The sequence below is a fragment of the Rhineura floridana genome, chromosome 10 (assembly GCF_030035675.1).
Source record: "Rhineura floridana isolate rRhiFlo1 chromosome 10, rRhiFlo1.hap2, whole genome shotgun sequence".
Lineage (NCBI taxonomy): Eukaryota > Metazoa > Chordata > Lepidosauria > Squamata > Rhineuridae > Rhineura > Rhineura floridana.
The window spans coordinates 19,733,643-19,755,814 of NC_084489.1; the positions used below are offsets into that span (position 1 = coordinate 19,733,643).

A 22,172-nucleotide genomic window follows, 5' to 3' on the forward strand; every position below is an offset into this window, starting at 1 on the left:
GGGCTCCACAATGCCAGAGAGGGCACTCGGGGGCAACCGTGTCAAGAGCCCAATGCGTCTCAGTGTTCCACAGCATGACAAGGGCTTCAACAGGGTCACCTGCTCTATCTACTGGGAACTCCCCCAGGGCATTCAGGAATCTATTTTGTTGGTCCTCCCTCTCACCTGGCCATCCAAACTAGGCTGCAATGGTCCCAGTGTGATATGTTCTATTTTGTTGGTCCTGCCTCTCACCTGGCTATCCAAACTAGGCTGCAGTAGTTCCAGTGTGATATGTTCAGACTCTAGCAAAACAGTCTATCACATGGTCCTTGTATATTACCCTGAAGTCTTCAGTCACTACTATGGATTAATTTAGTTAGTATTAATGCTGTGCTGAATATATTCTGGACTTCAGTAAACACACATTTGCCAGAAAGCTATCTGGCCATTATTATGGTAATCTAAACCGTTATCTAAAATTCATAATCAGGTAATCATTGGATCAGAAACTGTCTAGGAAACAGAAAGCAGAGAGTAGGAATAAACAGACAGTTCTCCCAATGGAGGGATGTAGAAAGTGGAGTCCCCCAAGGGTGCTTTTTAACTTGTTCATAAACAATCTAGTGTTAGGAGTGAGGTGGCCAAGTTTGCTGATGATACTAAATTGTTCAGAATTAAAACAAAAAAAGGTTTGCTAAGACTTCCAAAAGGACCTCTCCAAACTGAGTGAATGGGTGGTAAAATAAATACAATTCAATGTAAACAAGTGTAAAGTTATGCATACTGGAGCAAAAAAATATGCTTATGGAGCCTGAAGTGGTGACTGACCAGGAACGAGACCTTGGGGTTGTAGCTCAATGAAGATGTTGAGCCAGTGTGTGGCAGCTGTGAACAAAGCAAATTCCATGCTAGGGATCATTAGGAAAGGTATTGAAAATAAAACTGCTGATATCATAATGCCGTTATATAAATCTATGGTGTGGCCGCATTTGGAATACTGTGTATAGTTCTGGTTGTCTTGCCTCAAAAATGGTATTCTAGAGTTGGAAAAGGTTCAGGAAAGGGCAACCTAAATTATCAAGGGGATGGAGTGACTGCTATGAGAAAAAGCTGCAGTATTGGGGGCTTTTTAGTTTAGAGCAGGCTTGTCCAACCTTTGGGCCACAGATGTTGCTGGACTACAGTTCCCATAATTCCTGACCATTGGCCATGCTGGCTGGGGCTGATGGGAGTTGCAGTCTAGCAACATCTGGGAACCCAAAGGTTGGACAAGGCTGGTTTAGAGAAAAGGCGAGTGTGAGGTGACATGATAGAAGTGTATAAAATTATGTATGGCATGGAGAAAATGGATAAAGAGTTTTCTCATAATAGTAGAACTTATGGGAAAACTACTAGAAAGTATTGTTAAAGATTAAATAACCAGGTGTATAGAGGAGCTAGCCTTGCTGAAGCAGAGTCAGCATGCTTCTGCAAGGGTAAATCCTGTCTCACTAATCTATTGGAGTTCTTTGAGAGTGTTGACCAGCATGTAGATAGAGATGATCCAACTGAGAAAGTGTACTTGAACTTTCAAAAAGCTTTTGACAAGGTAACTCACCAAAGATTGAGTAAGCTTCGCAGTCATGGAATACAAGGAGAGGTCCTCTTGTGGATCAGGAACTGGTTAAGTAGCAGGAAGCAGAGAGTAGGAATAAATGGCCAGTTTTCCCAATAGGGATGTAGAAAGTGGAGTCCCCCAAGTATCGCTGTTGGGACCTGTGCTTTTTAACTTGTTCATAAATGATCTAAAGTTAGGGTGAGCAGTGAGGTGGCCAAGTTTGTTAATGATGCTAAATTGTTCAGAGTTAAAACAAAAATGATTGCCAGGAGTTCCAAAAGGATATCTCCAAACTGGGTGAATGGGAGGTAATGTCATGAGCCCTGCTGGGAGGGGGTGGACAGACGAGAACGAAGTGGAGGAGGAGGACTTCAGAGTGGGATGCTTGAGCCAGTGAAGGGCTGAGCAGGTAGTGAGGACTTGGACAGTTCAGGACTTGGACAGTTCAACCCCAGCAGCTCCAGATATCTCTCTGGAGAGTCAACAGGTTGTTTCCCAGCCTCACTCTTCCCCTCTCCCTGCACCCGTGTTGCCAGCAGGCAGCCCTCCTCCCTCAGAGGGAGAAGATGGGACAGTGATGAAGGCTCCACCTTCACCTTGCATCAGGAGGCGAATGTGGCGGGAGATTCAACACAGTTGAGGCAGAGCCTTCACTTGTGCATGCACTTCCAACAGTGACAGGGTGCCCACCCAGCCTTACTTAAGCCAAGTGAGGGGTGGAGTAGTTGCTGAGTCAATGTCTTAATGCCACGAAGTAGTGCCTAGTTAGTCCTAGAGAGATGCTGAGTTCTGAGTAAGCTGTAGGTAGATAAAAGAAAAAAAACAGCTGTGTCTGAGTCTGAGTTCTTCAAGTTCAGGCAAGACAGGTAAAATGACAAATGCAATTCAATGTAAACAAGTGTAAAGTTACACATATTGGAGCAAACATTTTTAATTTCACATATGTGCTTATGGAGCCTGAACTGATGGTGACTGACCAGGAACGAGACCTTGGGGTCTTAGTGGATAGCTCAGTTAAGATGCCAACCCAGTGTGTGTCAATTGTGAAAAAGGCAAATTCCATGGTAGGGATCATTAGGAAAGCTATTGAAAATAAAACTGCTGATATCATAATGCCGTTTTATAAATCTGTGGTGTGGCTGCATTTGGAATACTGTGTACAGTTTTGGTTACCTCACCTCAGAAATGATATTGTGGAGCTGCAAAAGGTTCAGGAAAGGGCAATCAAAATGATCAAGTGGATGTAGCATCTCCCCTATGAAGAAAGGTTGGAGCATTTTGGGCTTTTTAATTTAGAGAAAAGGTGAGTGCAAGGTGACATGATAGAAGTATACAAGATTATGAATGGAATGGAGAAAGTGGATAGAGAAGCTTTTCTCCATCTCTCATTATACTAGAACTTTTGGACATCCAATGAAGCTGAATGTTGGAAGATTCAGGACATACAAAAAGAAAGTACTTCACATAGCAGTTAAACTATGAAATTCACTCCCACAAGAGGCAGTGATGGCCACCAACTTGCATGGCTTCAAAAGAAGAATAGTCAAAATTATGAAGGATAAGGCTATCAGTGTTTACTAGTCGTGATAGCTATGTTCTGTCTGGGTAGTTACAGGAAGTATGCTTCTGAATAAAGTTGCTAGTAACTGCAGGAGGGGAGAGTGCTCTTGCACTCAGGTCCTGCTTGCGAGCTTCCCTTGGGCATCTGGTTGGCCACTGTGAGAACAAGATGCTGGACTACATGAGCCACTGGCCTGATAACAGCAGGCTCTTCTTATGTTTTAATGTTTGTATGATGTCTGATGGATTTACCTAGTATCACTTTTGGACAGTAGTTTTTTCTTAGATTAGCTCTTGTACATTTCCTTACAAATTATGTTATAGAAGCTCATAGAATGAAAGAAGACCTTTTCTACGTACTGGTTCAGCTGCACAGTGCAGATATGATTTTGATTTCAATCTTATCTCTTCATCTGTTTTTTAAGTCCCATGTTGTGTGGGTCCCCGCACTCTACCAGGCAAGTACAGATCTACATGTAATATGGACCAAAAGGACAAATACAAAAGAAGCAGTGTTACAGCCACTCACATATTGAATGGGTGTTGGACTTCATGCCTGAGATTAAGACTCAAAAGGCACCCCTTTTCATCATCTTGTCAGGCTGAAGGCTCTGGCTTTCTCCAGGAGCAAATCCTTTCTGGCTCACAACCTATCCAGCATTGCCCTAGTGACTATCATTCTACTCTTGTGAGCTATCCTGGTTCCACTGGCCCATTGTGGGTCACATTTCTGCCTTCTTCTGGGCCATATGTAGATGCCCTTACACATCCCACATTTATATGAGCCCTAAAAAAGGCTGAGTTCTGGTTCATAAATCTACAGAAGTAAGGCAGCAGTACAATATAACGGTGTCCTCTCTTTATTCTCATAACCTCCGATGTGAACTGGGGCCTTTGAACAGCTAATATGAATTATTTCTCTTCTTAATGAACAAAATATATGGTGCAAAGATGTGACTGCCTCTTTATCAGGAGGCCCTGGCTGACATGGGAGGTTCTATGTGTGGTTGAGGGAAGAGGCTTGCACTGATCTGTCAGTACTGCTATTATTTTAGTACCAGCTCCTAGAATATGTCAGGGCAGAGTTGCCTATAGTTATTCATGCAATGTCAAGGAATATTGTCCAATGAATTAAAAATAAAATAGCTGGTATCCTAATGCGTTTATGTTAATGTATGTAATAGCTGTATTTGGAATTATTATTATGTATTAATTTTATATCCTGCCTTTCCTCCCAGTAGGAGCCTAGGGCGGCAAACAAAAAAAAATCTAAAACATCTTAATAACAGACTTTAAAATATATTAAAACAAAATATCTTTAAAAACATATTTAAACAAAACATCTTTTTTTTAAAAAAAACTTTAAAAACCTTAAAAAGCAATTCCAACACAGACACAGACCCAACAGATATTATGGAGCAGGAAAAGTAGTAGAAAGAAGCGATGAAAAGTTCAAGAATTAAGAGTACCTTCCTCATAAGGAAATACATTTGGTTCTTTTTTAAATTGGGGGGGGAACAACTGGGGGAGTATCATAGAGGTTTATAAAACAGTACATTTTGTGGAGGAAGTGGATAGAGAAAATTTTCCCTTTCCCAAAAAACTAGAAGTCGGGGTCACCCAGTGCAATTTTGCAATAGACTCAGGGCTGACAAATCACACAACACATGATTAATTAATTGATTGCTCTTCCACAATATGTGACAGCCACTGGCTTATATTACTTTAAAAGGGGATTAGATAAATCCATAGAGAATAAGTCTCTCAAGGGCCATATAGATGTTAGCCATGAAAAGTTCCATGCCCACAAGCAGCATGCCCCGAATACCAGTTGCTGGTTGGCAAACAGTGGGGAAAGGCTGTTTCATACCCTTCAGGAAAGCATGAAACAACAAATGATGGAACAAAATGTTCACTAGATAGGTGCTTGATCTTATTATGCATATGCAGAGTAATTCAGCGTTCTGAGCTGCATGTACCAGTGTGTGTATTTACCTAAGAAACAGGCTTTTACCCTGCATTTAAATCACTGAGACTTAAGGCTTAGAAAATAAGAAAAAGCTACTTTATTTATAGAAATACATAGTAGATACAAAAGGCATACTTAGTTCTAACTAACTAGCTATGTTGGAAGCACAATGCCCAGACTTGGGTATTGCTCTCATGGTTCAGGAGAGAGAACAAAGACAGACATGTCTCCTCTCTCCTCAGATAGTCGAAGAAGAAAAACGAAGGAGGGGCAGGTCAGCTTTCCTAAGCATATCAGTTTACAATGGAAGGAAGTTAGGTAGAGGAGAGCACAGGTAAAGTTAGGCAAGCCTAGCCAGCTGGAGGACCCTGACTCTACCTTCCTTCTGGAATATAAACAAAAGAACCCAAACAGGAGTTGCTCTTGCCCCACTTCCAACAGGTCTGACCCAGCAAGTATTTTATGAATTGATGAATAGTAAATCTTTGGCAGATTTGACAAGGAAAATATATCTTGTCTTCTGCATCTTTTACTTTCCTTCCTGGAAAGCTGGGCAATTATCATTCTTTTCCGTGCTGCATCCCATTCCTACTAATAACCTATTTGTTCTTATTCAAGGCAGTCACTCTCTTAACAGAACTGATCAGAGAAAACTTCAGGAACAGCAAACTAAAGCAGTGCCTTTTACCTACCCTTGGAGAGTTGCTTTATCTTGTGGCCAACCAGGTAAGATAAACAGTTGTACAAAAATATAGCACATTTGCAAAAATAAACTAAGAGGTTACCATCTGATAAATAAATCCTGGGATTACAGAATCCTTCAATGTATAGTTTTTCCATGTATCAAACAAAACAACATGTACTAATGTTAAGGTATTAGTCTGTTACTAAGGCTGTCATGCATCTCTCAAAAAGTTTGTCCTAAATGGGTTCCTTTTTAAAATCATTTTTATTTACTGTAAAGAAAGAGTAGCAAAAAAGCAAAAAGCCTATTGTTTTAAAGTCCTTGTTATAATAAGGGATACTAACATTTTACTTATTTATTTAGATAATTCATATAGTGCTTCATATTTCAAAGAAAATCTCTAAGCAGTTTACAACATCCTAAAAATATTGCAATTAAAAGTACAAAAAATAAAATTAAAATCCAAATCAGTTAAAATCCATACACAACAGATGATAATATAGGCAATCCAAATTACAGAAATACAATAACTAGTCTCTCCACCAAATATTAACAGCATGTATTTGTAGGTAGCAACAGCACTATCTCAACTGAAAATGCAGTGAAGAAAATGCTACTTTCTGAATCTTCAACCTGTATTCCTCTGAAATGTTACTGAATTTGATTCCTTAAAGATTCAAGGATTCTTACGCCTTTTCCTAAAATTACTAGAAAGTTTCTTCTGAGCATTTATCCTTAAATGGTAGGGTATACTTGTTATCAATGTGAAGATTGGGTGCATAACGGAGAGTGGAAATAAACCCGTATGGTGACAATTTATACTGTCAGACCAATTAAACTTAATTCCATATACAGTATAGCTGGTGAGTCATCCAAACATTTTTCTTACTAACCAGGACCCCTCTGGAAGTGTTTGTTGACTTTCAAGATGTCTTCAAATTATGGTATTAATACAGCTATCTGATGGTTTTGGGAATTCTTACACTGAATATTGTGCTTACATAATAATTAACCTACTACTTTGACTTCCTTTAGTGCAGTTCTATGCATGTTTAGTCAGAAGTAAAACTCCACTATGTTCAGTGATGTAATTTGGAATGCGGACCAGAGGGAGAAGAGATCAGAAAATAAAGAAATGAGCATTTTGTAGGACAAGGACTTAGGTCATCGGAAAAGAGAGGAGGAACCAAAGACAGTGGATGATATCGATTTGTGTCCATTTGTAAGTGGAACAGACTTCCCATCTCCTCCTCCACACTGTATCCTCATGTTTGCCTCCAAAATCTGCTCTGAAGAGTTGTAGGATCCTCCTGGAGCAGATATGGGAGGTGTTTGAGATGAGGGGGGAGGAGAGGAGGGGAAGTCCCATTGCATGAGCAGAAGTCCGCTTGCACAAAATTAGATTTCACCCAATTTAAAGAAAATGTTACAAATCATAATAGTGAAATTAGGGACGATAATAGAATTTAGTTTAGTTAACTTTTGGCAACTAGATTCTAGTACAGTATACCTAAGGCCAAATGCAAATTATCTGATGTAGGAAGCACTTCTTTTCACTGTCATAAAAGTTTTAAATTTATGTCCAGTTGTGATGGTAGTGGGTCTTAAAATAATTTTGATTCAATATTCTTGCATCCCTTCTGTGTATACTTTAACTGGGGGCTCTATATCTTTAAATTTGCAGAACAGAAGGGATTTATTTACATAGCCAGAGAAGAGTCATCAGTAGAGATGCATTTTTTTTTGTTCCTGATGATAATATAAATTGTTTCCCCTTAACTTAAAGGGCTTCAGAATGGAAGTAAAAATTTAAAAAAAGTCTGCTTCCTCAGGGAACATACCTATTAACTGTCATTTTTAGAAGTTACTGTATTAGTTTTCTAGTCAGTTCCCAAGGTCGCTAGCTGAGGGCATTAAGCCTGAATAAAAATGAAGCAACCATATGAACGTAAGATAACTATATTTACATTTTGAACATACTTCCATTATGCTCTGAAGGTTGGCAGGTTGTTCACCTTTCTAGCTATGTTTCTATAACTGAAATAAAATACATTTTAATTCATATATTATATCATGCTTAGAATATTCCATTGACACTGATTATGTTGTGTGATGCTGATTTCAATAAAGAATAAAAGGACTCAATTTTTTCTGAAATACTTCTATTGAGGATTCTTCAATCCTATATTTGTTTATATTGTGTTATTTTATTCATTATCAAGCCCCAGATTTTCCTCTTTCAGTGTTCTGATAAGTGTATTCTATCTGCTTCTACACCATGCAATCAATGTACTGGGTAGCTAATATTCCAGTGGTATTATTTTTCATCAGCATTGTATATAATATTGTGGACATCCGCTTCAAAAGTAAAACACACTCTTTGGCAATATTACCCTCACAAACTGAGGATGAATGTGAGATCTTCCCATTGCCTGTGAGGGTCATTCAGTTGGGTAACTGCTCCACCTGGTGGTCGAAGGCAGGAAAGTAGGCAGCTCCCAGAGTCCAGTTTGCTCTGCCTTTGCCAAAGCAGCCTCATTTCTCTTCACCTCCCATTCCTTCTCAGGTGTGTTATTCATATTTCTTTTTTTTGTAACAATTTTTATTATTCAAATTTTTATAATACACAACAAAATCAAACAACAAAAACAATACAACAAAAATAAAAAGAAAAAAAACTTGACTTCCGATTTGTTACAGATCAGCTATAGGTACATAATATATATCAAACTTGACCCCTAAAACATACAAAGTTCACTTTTTTCCATAGTCTATCTTTTAATCGTCAAATCCCATTATCATCATTTCATTTTTTTTCTTTCAACAAAAAGTCCAAAAGAGGCTTCCATTCCTTAAGAAATGTATCTATCGTTTTTTCTCTGAGAAGGCATGTCAATTTGTCCATCTCGACTAAGTCCATTAATTTCAATAGCCATTCTTCCATTGTTGGTACTGATTCCATTTTCCACTTTTGTGCATATAATAATCTTGCTGCCGTAATCATATATAATATTATTCTTCCATATTTCTTTTCTTTTTGTTTACCCATAAAGCCCAATAAAAAAAATTCTGGCTTTGACTGAATATTTATCTTCAAAATTTTTTGCATCATCCTACCTATCTGTGCCCAGAATAATTTTGCCTGTTTACACGACCACCACATATGATAAAAAGATCCTTCTTGTTGTTTACATTTCCAACATACATTAGAAACATTACTATACATTTTTGACAACTTTTCTGGTGTCATATACCAACGATACATCATTTTATAAAAATTTTCTTTAAGATTATAACATAATGTAAATTTCAAACCTTTTTTCCACATATTTTCCCATTGATCCATTTGTATATTATAACCAAATTTTTTTGCCCACTATTCATCATATTTCTTCATTCCTATGAGCTTTTCCCTTCTTTCAACCTTCTTTAGCTGCCTCATTCACCTGTTAGTTTGAAGTGATTTGGGTGGATTTATTTTTGTCTGTGAATTTATTTTTGCCTCAGTGTCTTTCCATCCACCCCTCCTTGTTCTTCACCCATCTCCTGCCTTGCCTCGGTATTTTTTTTCCTGCGGACTTGCTCTTGCCCAGTCTTTTCCCTGCTTTAATCTATTTTTTTTTTTAAAAAAAACTTTTCTAAAGGCCCTGTTTGTCTTCCCACTTGACTTTTCCCCTTGCTTTCCTCCTTTCCTGTTTCCTGTGGCTGTTTTGGTGGAGCAGAGAAGCAGAGTGAAATGTCTTCTCTCCTTTGGCTCCATTCAGTTGCCTCTTTTTGAAAGTGCCTCTCATTCCCTCAAATGTCCACCACATCTTCTTGATGTGTGTATATGTTGCATGGTCAGCCCAGCTTCATTTGTATTGATCCTCAGGAGCCAGAATGGCTTCTACTTGAGCTCACAGCAGCGGGCTATGGTGCCAGCAGTTGCACAGTAGACCACAAGTCTCTGGGAAAGAGCACGTATTTGGTACAGACAGATCAGCCTATTAACTTTGCTATGCAAGCCATTAAGTCTTCAGAGAGGAAAGTCGGATATGCTAGATATACAAGGGAACTGGTAAGACCTCCTGCTAAGGAGTCCCTGTCTGAGACTGTCAAGAGATTTTTCCATTCTACTAGGGATGTGGAGATGCCCCGAAGAAGCTACTCAGTGTGATCTTGTAGAAGTGCTCATTTCCCCTCTGCTTCTGAGGAGTTTATGGGATTCAGTTAATCATCAGTTCCTCTATATTAGCAAAGTGCAAACATTTCCTTTCACTTGGGGGTTTGTGCTGTCTCTGCAACCTCTGTTTCACAAGCACCTCCCTTTCAGCTTAATGCTGACATACTGAGGTCAATTAAAGAAGCTCTTTTGTGAGACATATCCTTGGAACGTAATGCCCCGAAGGTAACTTCCTCTCAGACTCTATCACTCCTTGACTATGATGGTCAACCTAAATCTGCCTCATCATGAACTTCTTAAAAGGTAATGCCTCTGCATGATACCGTTCTAAACAGTCGCATGCTAAAGCTTTGTGCCATAAACAGCAGTCTTCCCTGGAGAGAGAAAATACTGCTGCACAGTCTCCTTCATCCTTTTCTCCTTTCCTCACATACTGTGTCTGTCCCAAACCTGTGTCCACACCTCCACAGACCTCACTGATGCTGGAATCTGACCCACTTGATCCCTTTGTTACTCCAGAATGTGATGATGGGGAATGGAGTCCCATGCTGAACAGCATGTCTCTCATCGTCTTTTTCATGACTCCCATTATATGCCTTTGTTATACAGGACCCTGGTGACTGTAGACCTGAAGAGCCACCTGCAGAGCATGTCCAGCCCCATCTAAGTGTACAGCAGTATTGACTGAGCCAAAATCTTCTACAAAATCTATTCCAGTCCCTGGTCAATTCAAAAAAATAACCCAGGCAGAATTGCTTTCTCCTCTGCAATTCAGAAAGTCTGTTTCTTTGGCTAACAAGTATTATAATCTAGATCCAGAGTTTATGACCTTCTGAAACTCCCTGCAGTCGACTCACCAGTCTCTACTTTGATCTCCAAGTCTCTCCTCTCCAAAGATGGAGATGCTCAACTAAAGGACACCCATGAAAGGAGGCTGGACTTTGCCTTATATAGCAGCGCTAGCTATGCAGGCATCCTACACAGCATCACTTTTTACTCATGCATCGCTCCTATGGTTGGATGAGCTTCTTAACAGCTCCCACCAGCTTCTGGATTGAATATGAATGTTGCTTCTTAAGCTTTCTAGATCTGCAGCCTTTGTGGCCAATGCCACCCTTCATGTGACTCAGTTTGCTGCATGCTCCCTAGTAGCTGAGGTGGTGGCAAGACATACCATATTGGTATAACACTGGGAGGCAGATATGCTGGTTCAGATAAACTCTCTACTACCCCCTATATGGGGGACAAGCTATTCAGGGATGAAGCCATGAAAAATGTTTTCATGGAGTCAAATGACAAAAAGGTCTTTGTGTCCTTGTGTAAAGATAAGATGTTTTTCCTGGTGCTATACTCCCTATCAACCTAATCAGTTGTTTCACAAGTTTTGACTAAAGAGCAAATTTCAAGACTTCAGATCCAACAAGCCATCTTTGAGACCTTAACAAGGTTCCACGTTTGGTGCCTCCAACACTTATAAAGGAGGCCACCTACAACCTCAACAATGGCACCATCCAATACCAAGTGAGGGCAGGCTTGAGTTTTTCAACATGTGGGAAACAGAAACATTAGACAAGTGGGTCCTAAAATGCCATTTCTCAGGACAACAAGATCAGAGTCATGGCCGCCCTCCTTCTCATTTCACACTGTCTCTGGTATCTTCATTCCAGACAGGAAAATAATGTGGGATGCCATTATTCATCTTCTGTACGTGGCAGCTACAGTGCCTTTCAAAAGTAATCAGACCTCTAACCAATGTTCTCATATTACTGAATTACAAATGGTACATTGTGATTTTGTTCTGTATGATATTTTATTTTGAAGCACTGAAACTCAAAATCAATTATTGTAAGGTGACATTGGTTTTATGGTGGGAAATGTTTATAAGAAACATAAAAAATTGAAACATGTTGCTTGCATAAGTATTCAACCCCTGTGCTGCAGAAGCTTCCAGTTTACACAGATGAAGGAAACTGCCCTCTTGAGAACACATTTACCTTACCATTGGCTTCCACCTGTGAATCATTAAAGTTTCTGTCACATTGTCAGGATAAAAAACCCACTGTTGACAGATCATTGGTCAGGCTGTGGAGCTGAAGAAAACTGAAGACCAAAGATCATTCTACAGAAGTGAGAGATAATGTAATACAAATACATAGATTAGGACAAGGATACAAAATAATATCTAAGTGTTTGGATATCCCAGTGAGCACAGTTAGATTGATAATCAGGAAGTGGAAGCTGCATCACACCACCCAGGCACTGCCAAGAAAAGCCGTCCCTCAAAACTCAACGCTCAAACAAAGAGGAGACTTGTGAGAGAAGCCACAGAGAAGCCAACAGTCACTCTGAAGGAACTACAGAGCTCAGTGGCTGGGAGTGGAGTAATGGTGCACCAGTCAACCATATCAAGTGCTCTGCATAACACTGGCCTGTATGGGAGGGTGTCAAGAAAGAAGCCGTTACTCAAAAAGTATTATCTGAAAGCACGTCTGGAGTTTGCCAGAAAGCATGAGAGTGCCCCAGCTGTGATGTCAGAAGAGGCTTTGTGGTCAGATGAGACCAAGATAGAGCTTTATGGCCAAAACTCAAAGCACTATGGGCCAAGAAGAATGGGCCAAAATCCCTCCGACACTGTGTGCAAATCTGGTACATACCTTTCCCAGTAGACTTAAAGCTGTTATTGCAGCGAAAGGTGTCTCTACCAAATATTAATGTGTGAGGGTTGAATACTTATGCAAGCAACATGTTTCAGTTTGTTATGTTTCTTACAAACTTTTCCCAACATAAAACCAATGTCACCTTACAATAATTGATTGAGTTTGTGTTTCAAAATAAAATATACAGAATGAAATTACAATGTAGCATTTGTAATTCAGTCATATGAGAGCATTGGTCAGGGGTCTGATTACTTTTGCAAGGCATTGTATTTAGTTAGTCCTGATACAAGTGGCCTTCTTTGACATATATCCCATCTTCTTTGTGGTGCCAAAGAAGGATGGGAAATCCTTTCGTGCTGTGGTTGACCTGAACCTCCTCAATAAATGGGTCTCCCTCTAAAGAAAGTGCCATTTAAACTGTTGTCAAGGGGTTCTGTAAATCTCTGATTTCCTCCCATCCATAGAAGCTCAGGAAGCATATCTCCACATCCCAATTTATCCCAGCCACCAAAAGTTCCTGAGATTTGCCTTTGGTGAGTACCGCTTCCAATACTGAGTGTTTGCCTAGTTTCAGCCCCCCGTGCTGTCACCAAGATTATAGTTGATGTGGTGGCTCACCTTGGCCTCCAGGGTACCCATATATACCCTTATCTAGACAATGTTGTCATCTTCTCCCTCTCTGTTGTTTGAGCACAGAAGGATGTGCATCTCACTGTGATGTTTGAAGACATGGGTTTTCTGGTGAACCTGAGGAAAAGCCACATTTGTCCTGCCCAGCATCTGATCCATCTTGGGGCAATTCTCAACACTTTGGTGGGAGTACTATATTTGTCTCCAAAATGCATAGTCAAGATAAAGGAGGTGGCCAGGGCCTTGGTCTTTTCCAAAAAAGCAGATGTCACATTCATAGCATGGGCCCTTGGTGTCTGTGTTTCAGCAGACCAAATAGCACCTTGGGCCAGGCATTACTCACTCCCTCTCAATAGGCATGTGTCCCATCTCAGTGGAAACTGCTTCTGCAAGACACATCCACGTTCAGGTACCTCAGCACCTTTGGTCAGCCATTAGGTGGTGGACTCTGACTTTGAACCTCCAGAGAAGGATCCTGTTCAAAGACCACCAAGGGCTTACATGTACACTTCTGAGATCACTATGTCCAGACGCAATGGTCTACAGCAGAGTGAACCATGAGCATCAACTGGTTGGAGTTAAGGGTAGCTTGTCTGGCTCTCCAACATTTTGGATCTTGCCTTCACACGGCGCACATTCTCCTGAGATTTGACAATACCACAGTGAAGGCCCTTGTGAAGAAACAAGGGGGTATGAAATTCAAGGATATTCAAATAGAGGCCTCGACTCTGATAGACTGGGCAGAACACAAACGTCCATTTCTCATGGCTGAACACGTTTCTGGAGAGTCAAACATTCAGGCTGACTGGCTCAGTCAACAACAAATGGACCCAGGGAATGGTTGTTAAATTGTCAGGTGTTCTTTCAGTTTCATTTCTGGAACTTTTAGATGGACCTCTTCACTGGAGTGCAATCACAGGCTTCTGAGGTTCATCTCCAGATTCTGGAGTCAGTTGGTGGAATAATGGGATACCCTGATATCTCCTTGGCCTCCAGGACTGTAATATACCTTTCTTCTGACATGCATCCTTCCACAGATTCTTCACAAGATCAGAGAAGAAAAAGCTACATTGGTTAATTTAGCTCCATTTTGGCCTCTGCACCAATGGCTGCCGGAAATCCTGAACCTAGCAATGTTTTCTCCATGGCACCTTTCATGTTGTCCAGACATTATATCACAGGGCCCGGTCCTTCATCTAAATTCAGATTGGCTGCACATAACTGCTTGGGTCTTGAAAGGACAGTGAGAGAAACTGAGTATGTCCTCTGAAATGATTAGCACCATATTGGCTTCCAAAAGACGTACAATCTGCATTATGCTTCTACGTGGAAAGATTTTAACTCTTGGTTCTTATCTCGGGACATCAGGCCCCATAAAGTGAAAGTCACAGACGTTTTGTCATTCCTCCAAGATGATCTCCAGAAAGGTCTGAAGCCCAGCACTCTGAAGAAGCAAACATCAGCCATTTTCTCTCTCCTGTACTAGCCGGCTTCTTATCCTATATAGCTACAGCTTTTACTGGAACACTTCCTGCATGGGGCTGCTTTGAAGGGTCCTCCAGTGCTTCACAAATTCCAGTCCTGAGGTCTCCACAGATTTTATTAGCACTTCAGAGGCCACCTTTCAAACCACTAAAGAAAGTGCCATTTAAACTGTTGTCTTGGAAAATCCTTTTTCTCCTGGTTGTCATCTCTGCTTGCACGGTGTCAAAAGTAAATGCCCTGTCCATAGCTAAACATCTGTGTGCTTTTCACAAAGATAGGGTGATCTTGAGAACAGATTCAGCATTCATCCCCAAGGTTTTGGCAAGAGCTAGTACTCTCTACCTTTTGCCCAGCCCTGTGTGACTCCATCTCATTCATTAGATGTCCACTGGATACTTGGTATTCATAGATAGGACTAAGAATTTCAGAAAGACAGGTACCCTGTCTGTTTCTTTTCATCCAGCTTGGTTAGGCAAAAGGGTGACCAATTTCACCTTATCCATGTGGTTCTGTGCATGTAAATCCCTAGTTTATAAAGCACAAAAACTTCAAGCTCCTACCAATGTGACTGCACATTCTACCACAGCAGTGGCTACTACAGCAGCATATTCTACTAATTCTCTTTTAGAGGAAGTATGTAAAGATGCTGTCTAGGTGTCACCCAATACTTTTACTAGACATTGCAGAACTGACGCTTATGCTTTGACCTAAGCAGTAGCTGGCGGAAGGGTCTTGCAGCAGGTCCTTCAGTAGTTCCCCTTTCACAGCCATATTTCCCCTCCCTGGTTAGGGCAAGTTATTGTATGTGCCAATCAAATGACCTTCATAGGCAATAGGAGAATGTAGCATTGGTACTCATCTGTAGGGTGATTCTCCATTGGCTGATGAAGGTGATTGGGACTTCTCCCTAATTTTTTTATGCTCCAAAACTAACCTTTTCCCCCAGTTTAAGTGTTAGCTTTTTCAAATTGTTTAATTTGGTTCCTACTGGGAGAAAGGGTGGGATATAAATCAAAGAAAGTAAGAAAGTTCTGTGTAGTTAATATCAGACAACTTTTAGTTAGAGAAGTAGGCATTTTCATTTGTATATCAGTATGTTACTCCTCAATGGACTGTTCGAGCTTGGCAAGTTTGCAGACTGGATTCTGGGGCTCCCTACTATCCACAAGTTCATTCCTGCCTCTGACTACCAGGTAGAGCCGTTACTTAATAAAATGAACTTCATCAGGCAATGGCAAATCACCTTTCAGGTGAGTACAAATGGTACTGTTTGTTAATTCAGATGTTTTGTTGCATTTAATTCAAGTTGGTGAACATGGTTTGCTAAGGAAGGCAGGAACTGTGAAGCTCTTCTGTTGAAATCCTTCTATATATACAAGTAGGACAAGGAAAAGTTGGGACAGCTCTGGGTTACAAGCCATGTCTAGCTTCTCAAACAATGGGGAGAGCAGCCATTGCTTATTTATCCCAGGATCGTACATGATTCATGTTGAAGGCGATTCATAAATTAGTACAATGATAATAACATAATTCATATGTAACCTGAAATCTGTAGAATCTGGGAGGGACACACAACCTGCATTTAATCTTGGAAATTAGTCTGCACTTTGATCTCTTGGCTACCTAACCTCCTAATATTTGTACTTCCCCCCCTTCATTCCACTATCCCCTGCTTTATTTAATATCTTCTGGAGAATTCAAAAGCTTGCTACATGTTTGTGACTTTTTGTGTGGTAGTAATAAAGATACTACCTAACTGTAGACCTTAGATCTTGGTATGAAGTTTTTCCTCTCACACGTGTCACTGCTTGCACATGTACGTTCAGACCAATACTAAATACTGTCACACACTCTAGGTTTTTGTTGGAGTCTCCCCACAGGATGGGAATTTGGAGACATTAACATCAGCAGAATTAGTCTGAAAAAACATTTTCTTGCTTTCATCCCAAGACTTTTGTGAAGTGAAAGAAAGAAAGCTAAGAGGTTGTGTATACATTTGACATGGATGCTCACAGCATCACGCACAACGCCAGTGGGAAATGTATCTTTATTTATGAGGTGCATGTCATTGCCCATGTCAAATTTTGACATAGGTAAAACTGTTCACGTAGATAACCAAAAATAGTTAGGGAATCTTGAGGCTCAAGAGTAAGATACGTTTTGTAGAATGCAAACTGTCCAAATGACTGTCAAACTCAGCTTCTAAAGTTATAGGGAAGCATGTGCAGACCTGGAAGGATTGATTTATGTCCATCTTCACAACTCATTCTCAAGAAGGCAAGGTTCTGTGTATTTACCAATTACAAAGATGGATTGAAGACAGCCTTAAGCCGTAGTTGACTTCATTTCACTGTCTTAATTTGATAAGAATATTTCAACCTCTTCCCTTTAGATTCAGGTTTTAAAATATGTAGCTTTTGTATTCTGTGTGAATTTCAATGTGAATGCACACACAGAAAACTGTGTACTTGATATAAGCAAAACAATATAGTCCTACTATAAAGCTGAAGATCGGAAAACACTTTTTATTGTGACCCATCCTGCAAATGTTAATGAACAGCAGTGTAGAAATGTATTAAATAGATAAAAACGGAAGTCAAGTCAAATTCAGGTCAAATTTTCTGGTGGTGTGTAGTGGTCATGCAAGATGGCCTGCCATTATATCATTCATTTAAAAAGCTGAAAGAACAGTTGTTAACATATTTAGCAAAACTAGTTTATAATGGTGTCTGCCATGACATTAAAAGCCATAATTAAAAAAACCATACAGGTTTGTAGACGTGTTTTTTAAATTATATATATTTGTGCAATAAAGATTTAACATAATTTGTGCTGTTCGCTTTATTTCTGGCCCTTCCACATCATTTACAGGAAGGGAAAAAGGAGCACCCCAGAGAATGCTGGGCCCTGCCTTCAGCTGCTTATACTGTGCTAATGAGGTGCCTTCGGGAAGGGGTGAGTTTCTTTTGTTATTCTCAGTAGAATGTCTCGATTTTAATAACCCTTTAGGCATTGTGTGATATTGTAGCCTGCAGCAGTGCAGTGTCTTATCAACCAATGTTTGCTCCTGAATTTAAATAATCAGAAGACCATGACCCACAGAAGAAGAAAGTGCTCAGCATTCATAAATTATGATTTTGATTTTGGAAATAAAATAGCTGATTAATGTTTTATTTAAATTACAGAATTCTTAAAAGGAGAGCTTTGACAACTAATATTTCTTACTTGTACATTTGGCTCCCCCCCCCGTACATTAGTTGATATGTATTTTATGTTTTCAACTGTCACCTCCTGAGAATGTAACTTACGGCTTGGGTTGAATTGAACTGATTTTGGTTTGCTCTTTTGGGTGTTTGATTTTGGGATAATTTCCTTAATTTATGATCCAAAATTATATATTATGGAAAACAATGGATTAATGCCACAAAGAAGACTACATCTACCATTTATGTGAGGCCAACTGACATTACTGATGCCCAAGGCAAACCTGAAGGCTGAAATGCTTCTTATAAGTAAAGACAAATATCAAACAAACACCTTTTCCCTTCAGATTTCTATCCTTTACATATTTGTATTAATGAACAATAGCTTTTAGATTCAGGAAAATCCTCTGAATAGATGATTCTTAAAATAGAAGTCAAAAAGTAGAATTCCTCTTGGGTCTATCATGGGTCCAGTTACTGTTCAGTGCCTTTTATGTTATGGTTTGGATGAAAAAAGGAATAAAATGGAATTAAAGATTAGGCATTAGTAATAATATCTGAGTTTTTAAATATTTGAAGAAAATTAAGGAAAATGAATGACTATTGGTACAAGACTCTGAAGGAAGGACCAATGAGTTCAAGTTGTAATACATCAGATGTAAATTATGGCACCACATTATTCAGGATTATGAAAACGTAAGCTGACTGGGAAGAGCACCACAAAGGATCTCGGAAGATGTAATCCTATACACACTTACCTGGGAGTGAGTCCCACTGAACTCAGTGGGTTTTCCTTCTGAGCAGACATATATATGATTGTACTGTAAATTGATAAATGAGAAAACAACAGCAAATGAGATTTTAAAAAGACAACTAAGAGGAGACATGATAGAAGTTTATAAAATTGTGCATAGTGTGGTGAAATTGGATTAAGAACTTTCCCTCTTAGTCAAGATCACCCAATGCAATTGATTAACAATAGATTCAGAATAGACAACACACAATTAACTCATGGAATTTGCTGCCATACGATGTGGTGATGGCCACTGGTATAGATGGTGTTGAAAGAGATCTTGACAAATTCAGGAAGACATCTAGCAACTGGAGCACCTAATCACTGTTACAAATAGGGTTCTGGGCTAGACGGACCATTGGTCCAATACACTGGGTTTTTATGTTCTTATGGAGGACAGTCTGGCACTGGTGAGGATGAGGTGAAGCAGTAGCTCCCACCACTGCCCACCAATCCTCTTCTTCCCTGACCATGCCCACCACTGATGTCAGTCCTGAGTTCAGGATATCATGTTAGTTGGAGCTGAATGGCTGGCAGGAGGAGTTGACTGTTGCTCCCTTCTCTGGTTGCAGTTTTCAGGATGACACATAGGCAGTTTCAGTTTAATTTCAGTATATAATTATGTGTTGCCATGCTATGCTGGAGAATCTAAAAATTATAAAATATTCCTTACAATATTTTAGTTTCATGCAATTATGAGAAGCAGGTAGTCTGTTTTTAACCAGGGCTCTAATGGCTAGAAGGGAAATATGCAACTGTTAATTGATTGGTATCTTTTCTCTTACGTGCTTTTTTTGAACATTCCTATTTCTGCTTAACCCAACAAGTGTTTAGTAGTATCTCCTGAATCTTGACTCAGTTAGTTAGACTAAAGTTAGACTTGGGGGGGGGGAGGGGGAGTCTGTTGTGCTTTCTATTCAATCTGTGTTCTGGAATAGTTTATGAGCTATACAGTACAGACTACAGGGTTGGGGAAAGCTATGTAATCGTGTCTTATGGATTAATTTTTGTCAACTAGAGTAGCTTACATGCTCATGACAAAAAGAGGTCTTTGGTATAAAAGACCAAATATTAGTTTAGATCAGCCTTCCTTTTGAGAGAGCTGATTAAGCAGAAAATGGTACAATCATCCTGGTTATACACTGTTTGATGATAGATCCCAGAGGAGCTTAAGAAAGCTCATGTCAGGTGGCATCAAATTGAATTAGTTTGACAGGCTCATTGAGTTTGTGGAACATAGTGACAATCCATGACCCTTTTCTATCTATGATGCTATGGTTTTCTGGCCCAGGGTATGCTTTATCTTGTTATTGACTGCCATATGCAAGCTAAATAAAATCTTTAATACATTTGACTGTGCATAATCACAATTACTGCTATATATTTCTGGAAATACATTACCAGTCATAATAATTGCGATCTGCTGAGTTTACATTTTGGTTTTCATTTATTTAGAATGCCCTTTTAATTTGTGCTGAATTAAAGCAACATTGGAATCCCAATAAGTGATATGAATTATTGCACTTTAAGTAAAAATTTATTCATATAAACCTTTTTAATATTAAAGTATTTTGCTATGTTTATAGAATTGTGATTTCAGCTGTGATGAGCAAACGACACTTTTAGTTAAAACAGAAATTGAAATATGAGACAAAAGCTCCATGAACTGAATCCAACAAAGTCATGCTCAGATGAGATCCATTGATCTCAGTGGACATCACTAACGTAAGCCCATTGATTTCAAGTGGTCTACTGTGGATATGACTTAGTTGAATATAACCCTACCTGCTTATATTACTATTTATACTTCTGAGGGTTTTTTTCTGAGCCATTTTTTGTAAGTTGTGTCATGTTATCATTTCATATCTAAGGCACTGTTCATTCTCTATGTTCATTTGGAAATAGTATTTTGCAACAAATATGAAGGGAGCAAAGTCTGCATTTGATTTTCGACTTCTAACATATATAATACCCTCTATGGAAAAATGAATTAACAAGGTTAATTGGAGGCAGCTCACATGAAGGAAGGAGCAAAGGAGCTTCATGTGCATGTAAAAGGCTTGTGCATATCTCTGCTTAAGAAACTTGAGATACAATTGTCCAAACTGGGCCTCTGTTTGCCATATGGTGTTGTTTGCAAACTCTGAATACAGAGGAAAATAGATTGAAAAAAAGATGTAGTGAGAAAGGAACTAGAGTTGATGGGTCTTGCAGTCTCTGACAGTTGATAAGTGGGAGCCATTTTAATGTAGAAATCACATATTAAGCACAGTCATTTGGATCTATCCTTGTGGAAAATAGAAATCAATTATTGTTCATAAGTGTGGAAAACCATGCCCTAGGGTTGTTCCTTCAAATGATCCTTCCCTGCATCGATCAGCAGTTACTATACTTAGAGTTTGTTTTCTTTTTATAGTTTTTTCCTAATGCTTGTTAATTAAAAATTATTTTTCTCTTTCTAGGAAGAACGAGTTGTAAACCATATGGCAGCAAAGATTGTTGAAAATATATGCTCCACTTTCTCTTCTTACGCTCAGGGATTTATTACTGGAGAAATTGGACCAGTATTGTGGTATCTTTTTACACATTCAACCATAGATTCTTTGAGAGTAACTGCTGTTTCGGTAAGAAGATTTTGTTCAGCAAAGCTGCTCATCATTCCTAATTTTTATGCTTTATTTTATTTTAAAAATTATGATAAAAATTCAGATATATAGCTGAGATGTGAAGAAACTTTTTGGTTGCACATGCAGCCCTTTCATGTGAGCTGGCAAACAAACCAGGAAACTTCCATTAACTATAGTTTTCCAGTTTTGTTTGAACTTGGAAACAATGGTTAACAACTTTGGAACAAGCCAGGGTACTAAGCCAGTTTCAGACCGTTGCTTAATATCCTGACTTTTCCAAAGCTGTTAGCCATCATTTCCTGGTTTGGATGGAACAGGAAATTATAGGTAATGGAAGGCTTCCTGGTTTATTTGCTAGTGTGGAAGGTCTATGTGCACAGTCAAAAGACTTGTTTATATTTTGGATTAAGCTCAGATATAACCATATGAATACTGTCATTATACCTGTGAAAACAGAACTATTATAGGGTTGTATTTTGCCCACTTTCTTTCAACTCTGTCAGTGTCGAGCCCCAGCTCCCTCAGGAGGATCAAGGAGGGGGGCTGGGTGAGCATCAGTTCCGGCCGCTAGGGCAAGGGGAAGAATCAGAGGGTGTTGAGACTTTTGAGGACGAGGCAGGAGGGTGTGTGGTTGACACCGTGCCAGTTCCCACGGACAGTTCTCCCACCAAAGAAGACCACGCTCAACTTCCAGACGCCCCCGTAGAGCCGTTGGGGGATGTCTTGGCACGTGCGCCAACTCCACCTCCCCTGAGCTTCCCTCTTGGCACTTCAAGCGCTTCCCTGCCTCCTGAAGCCGAGTCGGCACCTATCGAGACTGTA

At 39.6% G+C, this 22,172-nt stretch overlaps 1 protein-coding gene across 10 annotated transcripts in view; it reads left to right on the forward strand.

Moving 5' to 3' along the window:
- The window catches only part of ULK4 (unc-51 like kinase 4), a 447,010-nt gene that overhangs the window by 97,010 nt on the left and 327,828 nt on the right, over positions 1–22,172 (forward strand). For all 10 annotated transcript variants that reach the window (XM_061587596.1, XM_061587594.1, XM_061587592.1 and 7 more), the window contains exons 18-20: positions 5,727–5,834; positions 17,599–17,682; positions 21,186–21,347. In XM_061587596.1, coding sequence (XP_061443580.1) covers positions 5,727–5,834; positions 17,599–17,682; positions 21,186–21,347 — 354 coding nt within the window. The remainder of the gene's footprint in view (positions 1–5,726; positions 5,835–17,598; positions 17,683–21,185; positions 21,348–22,172) is intronic.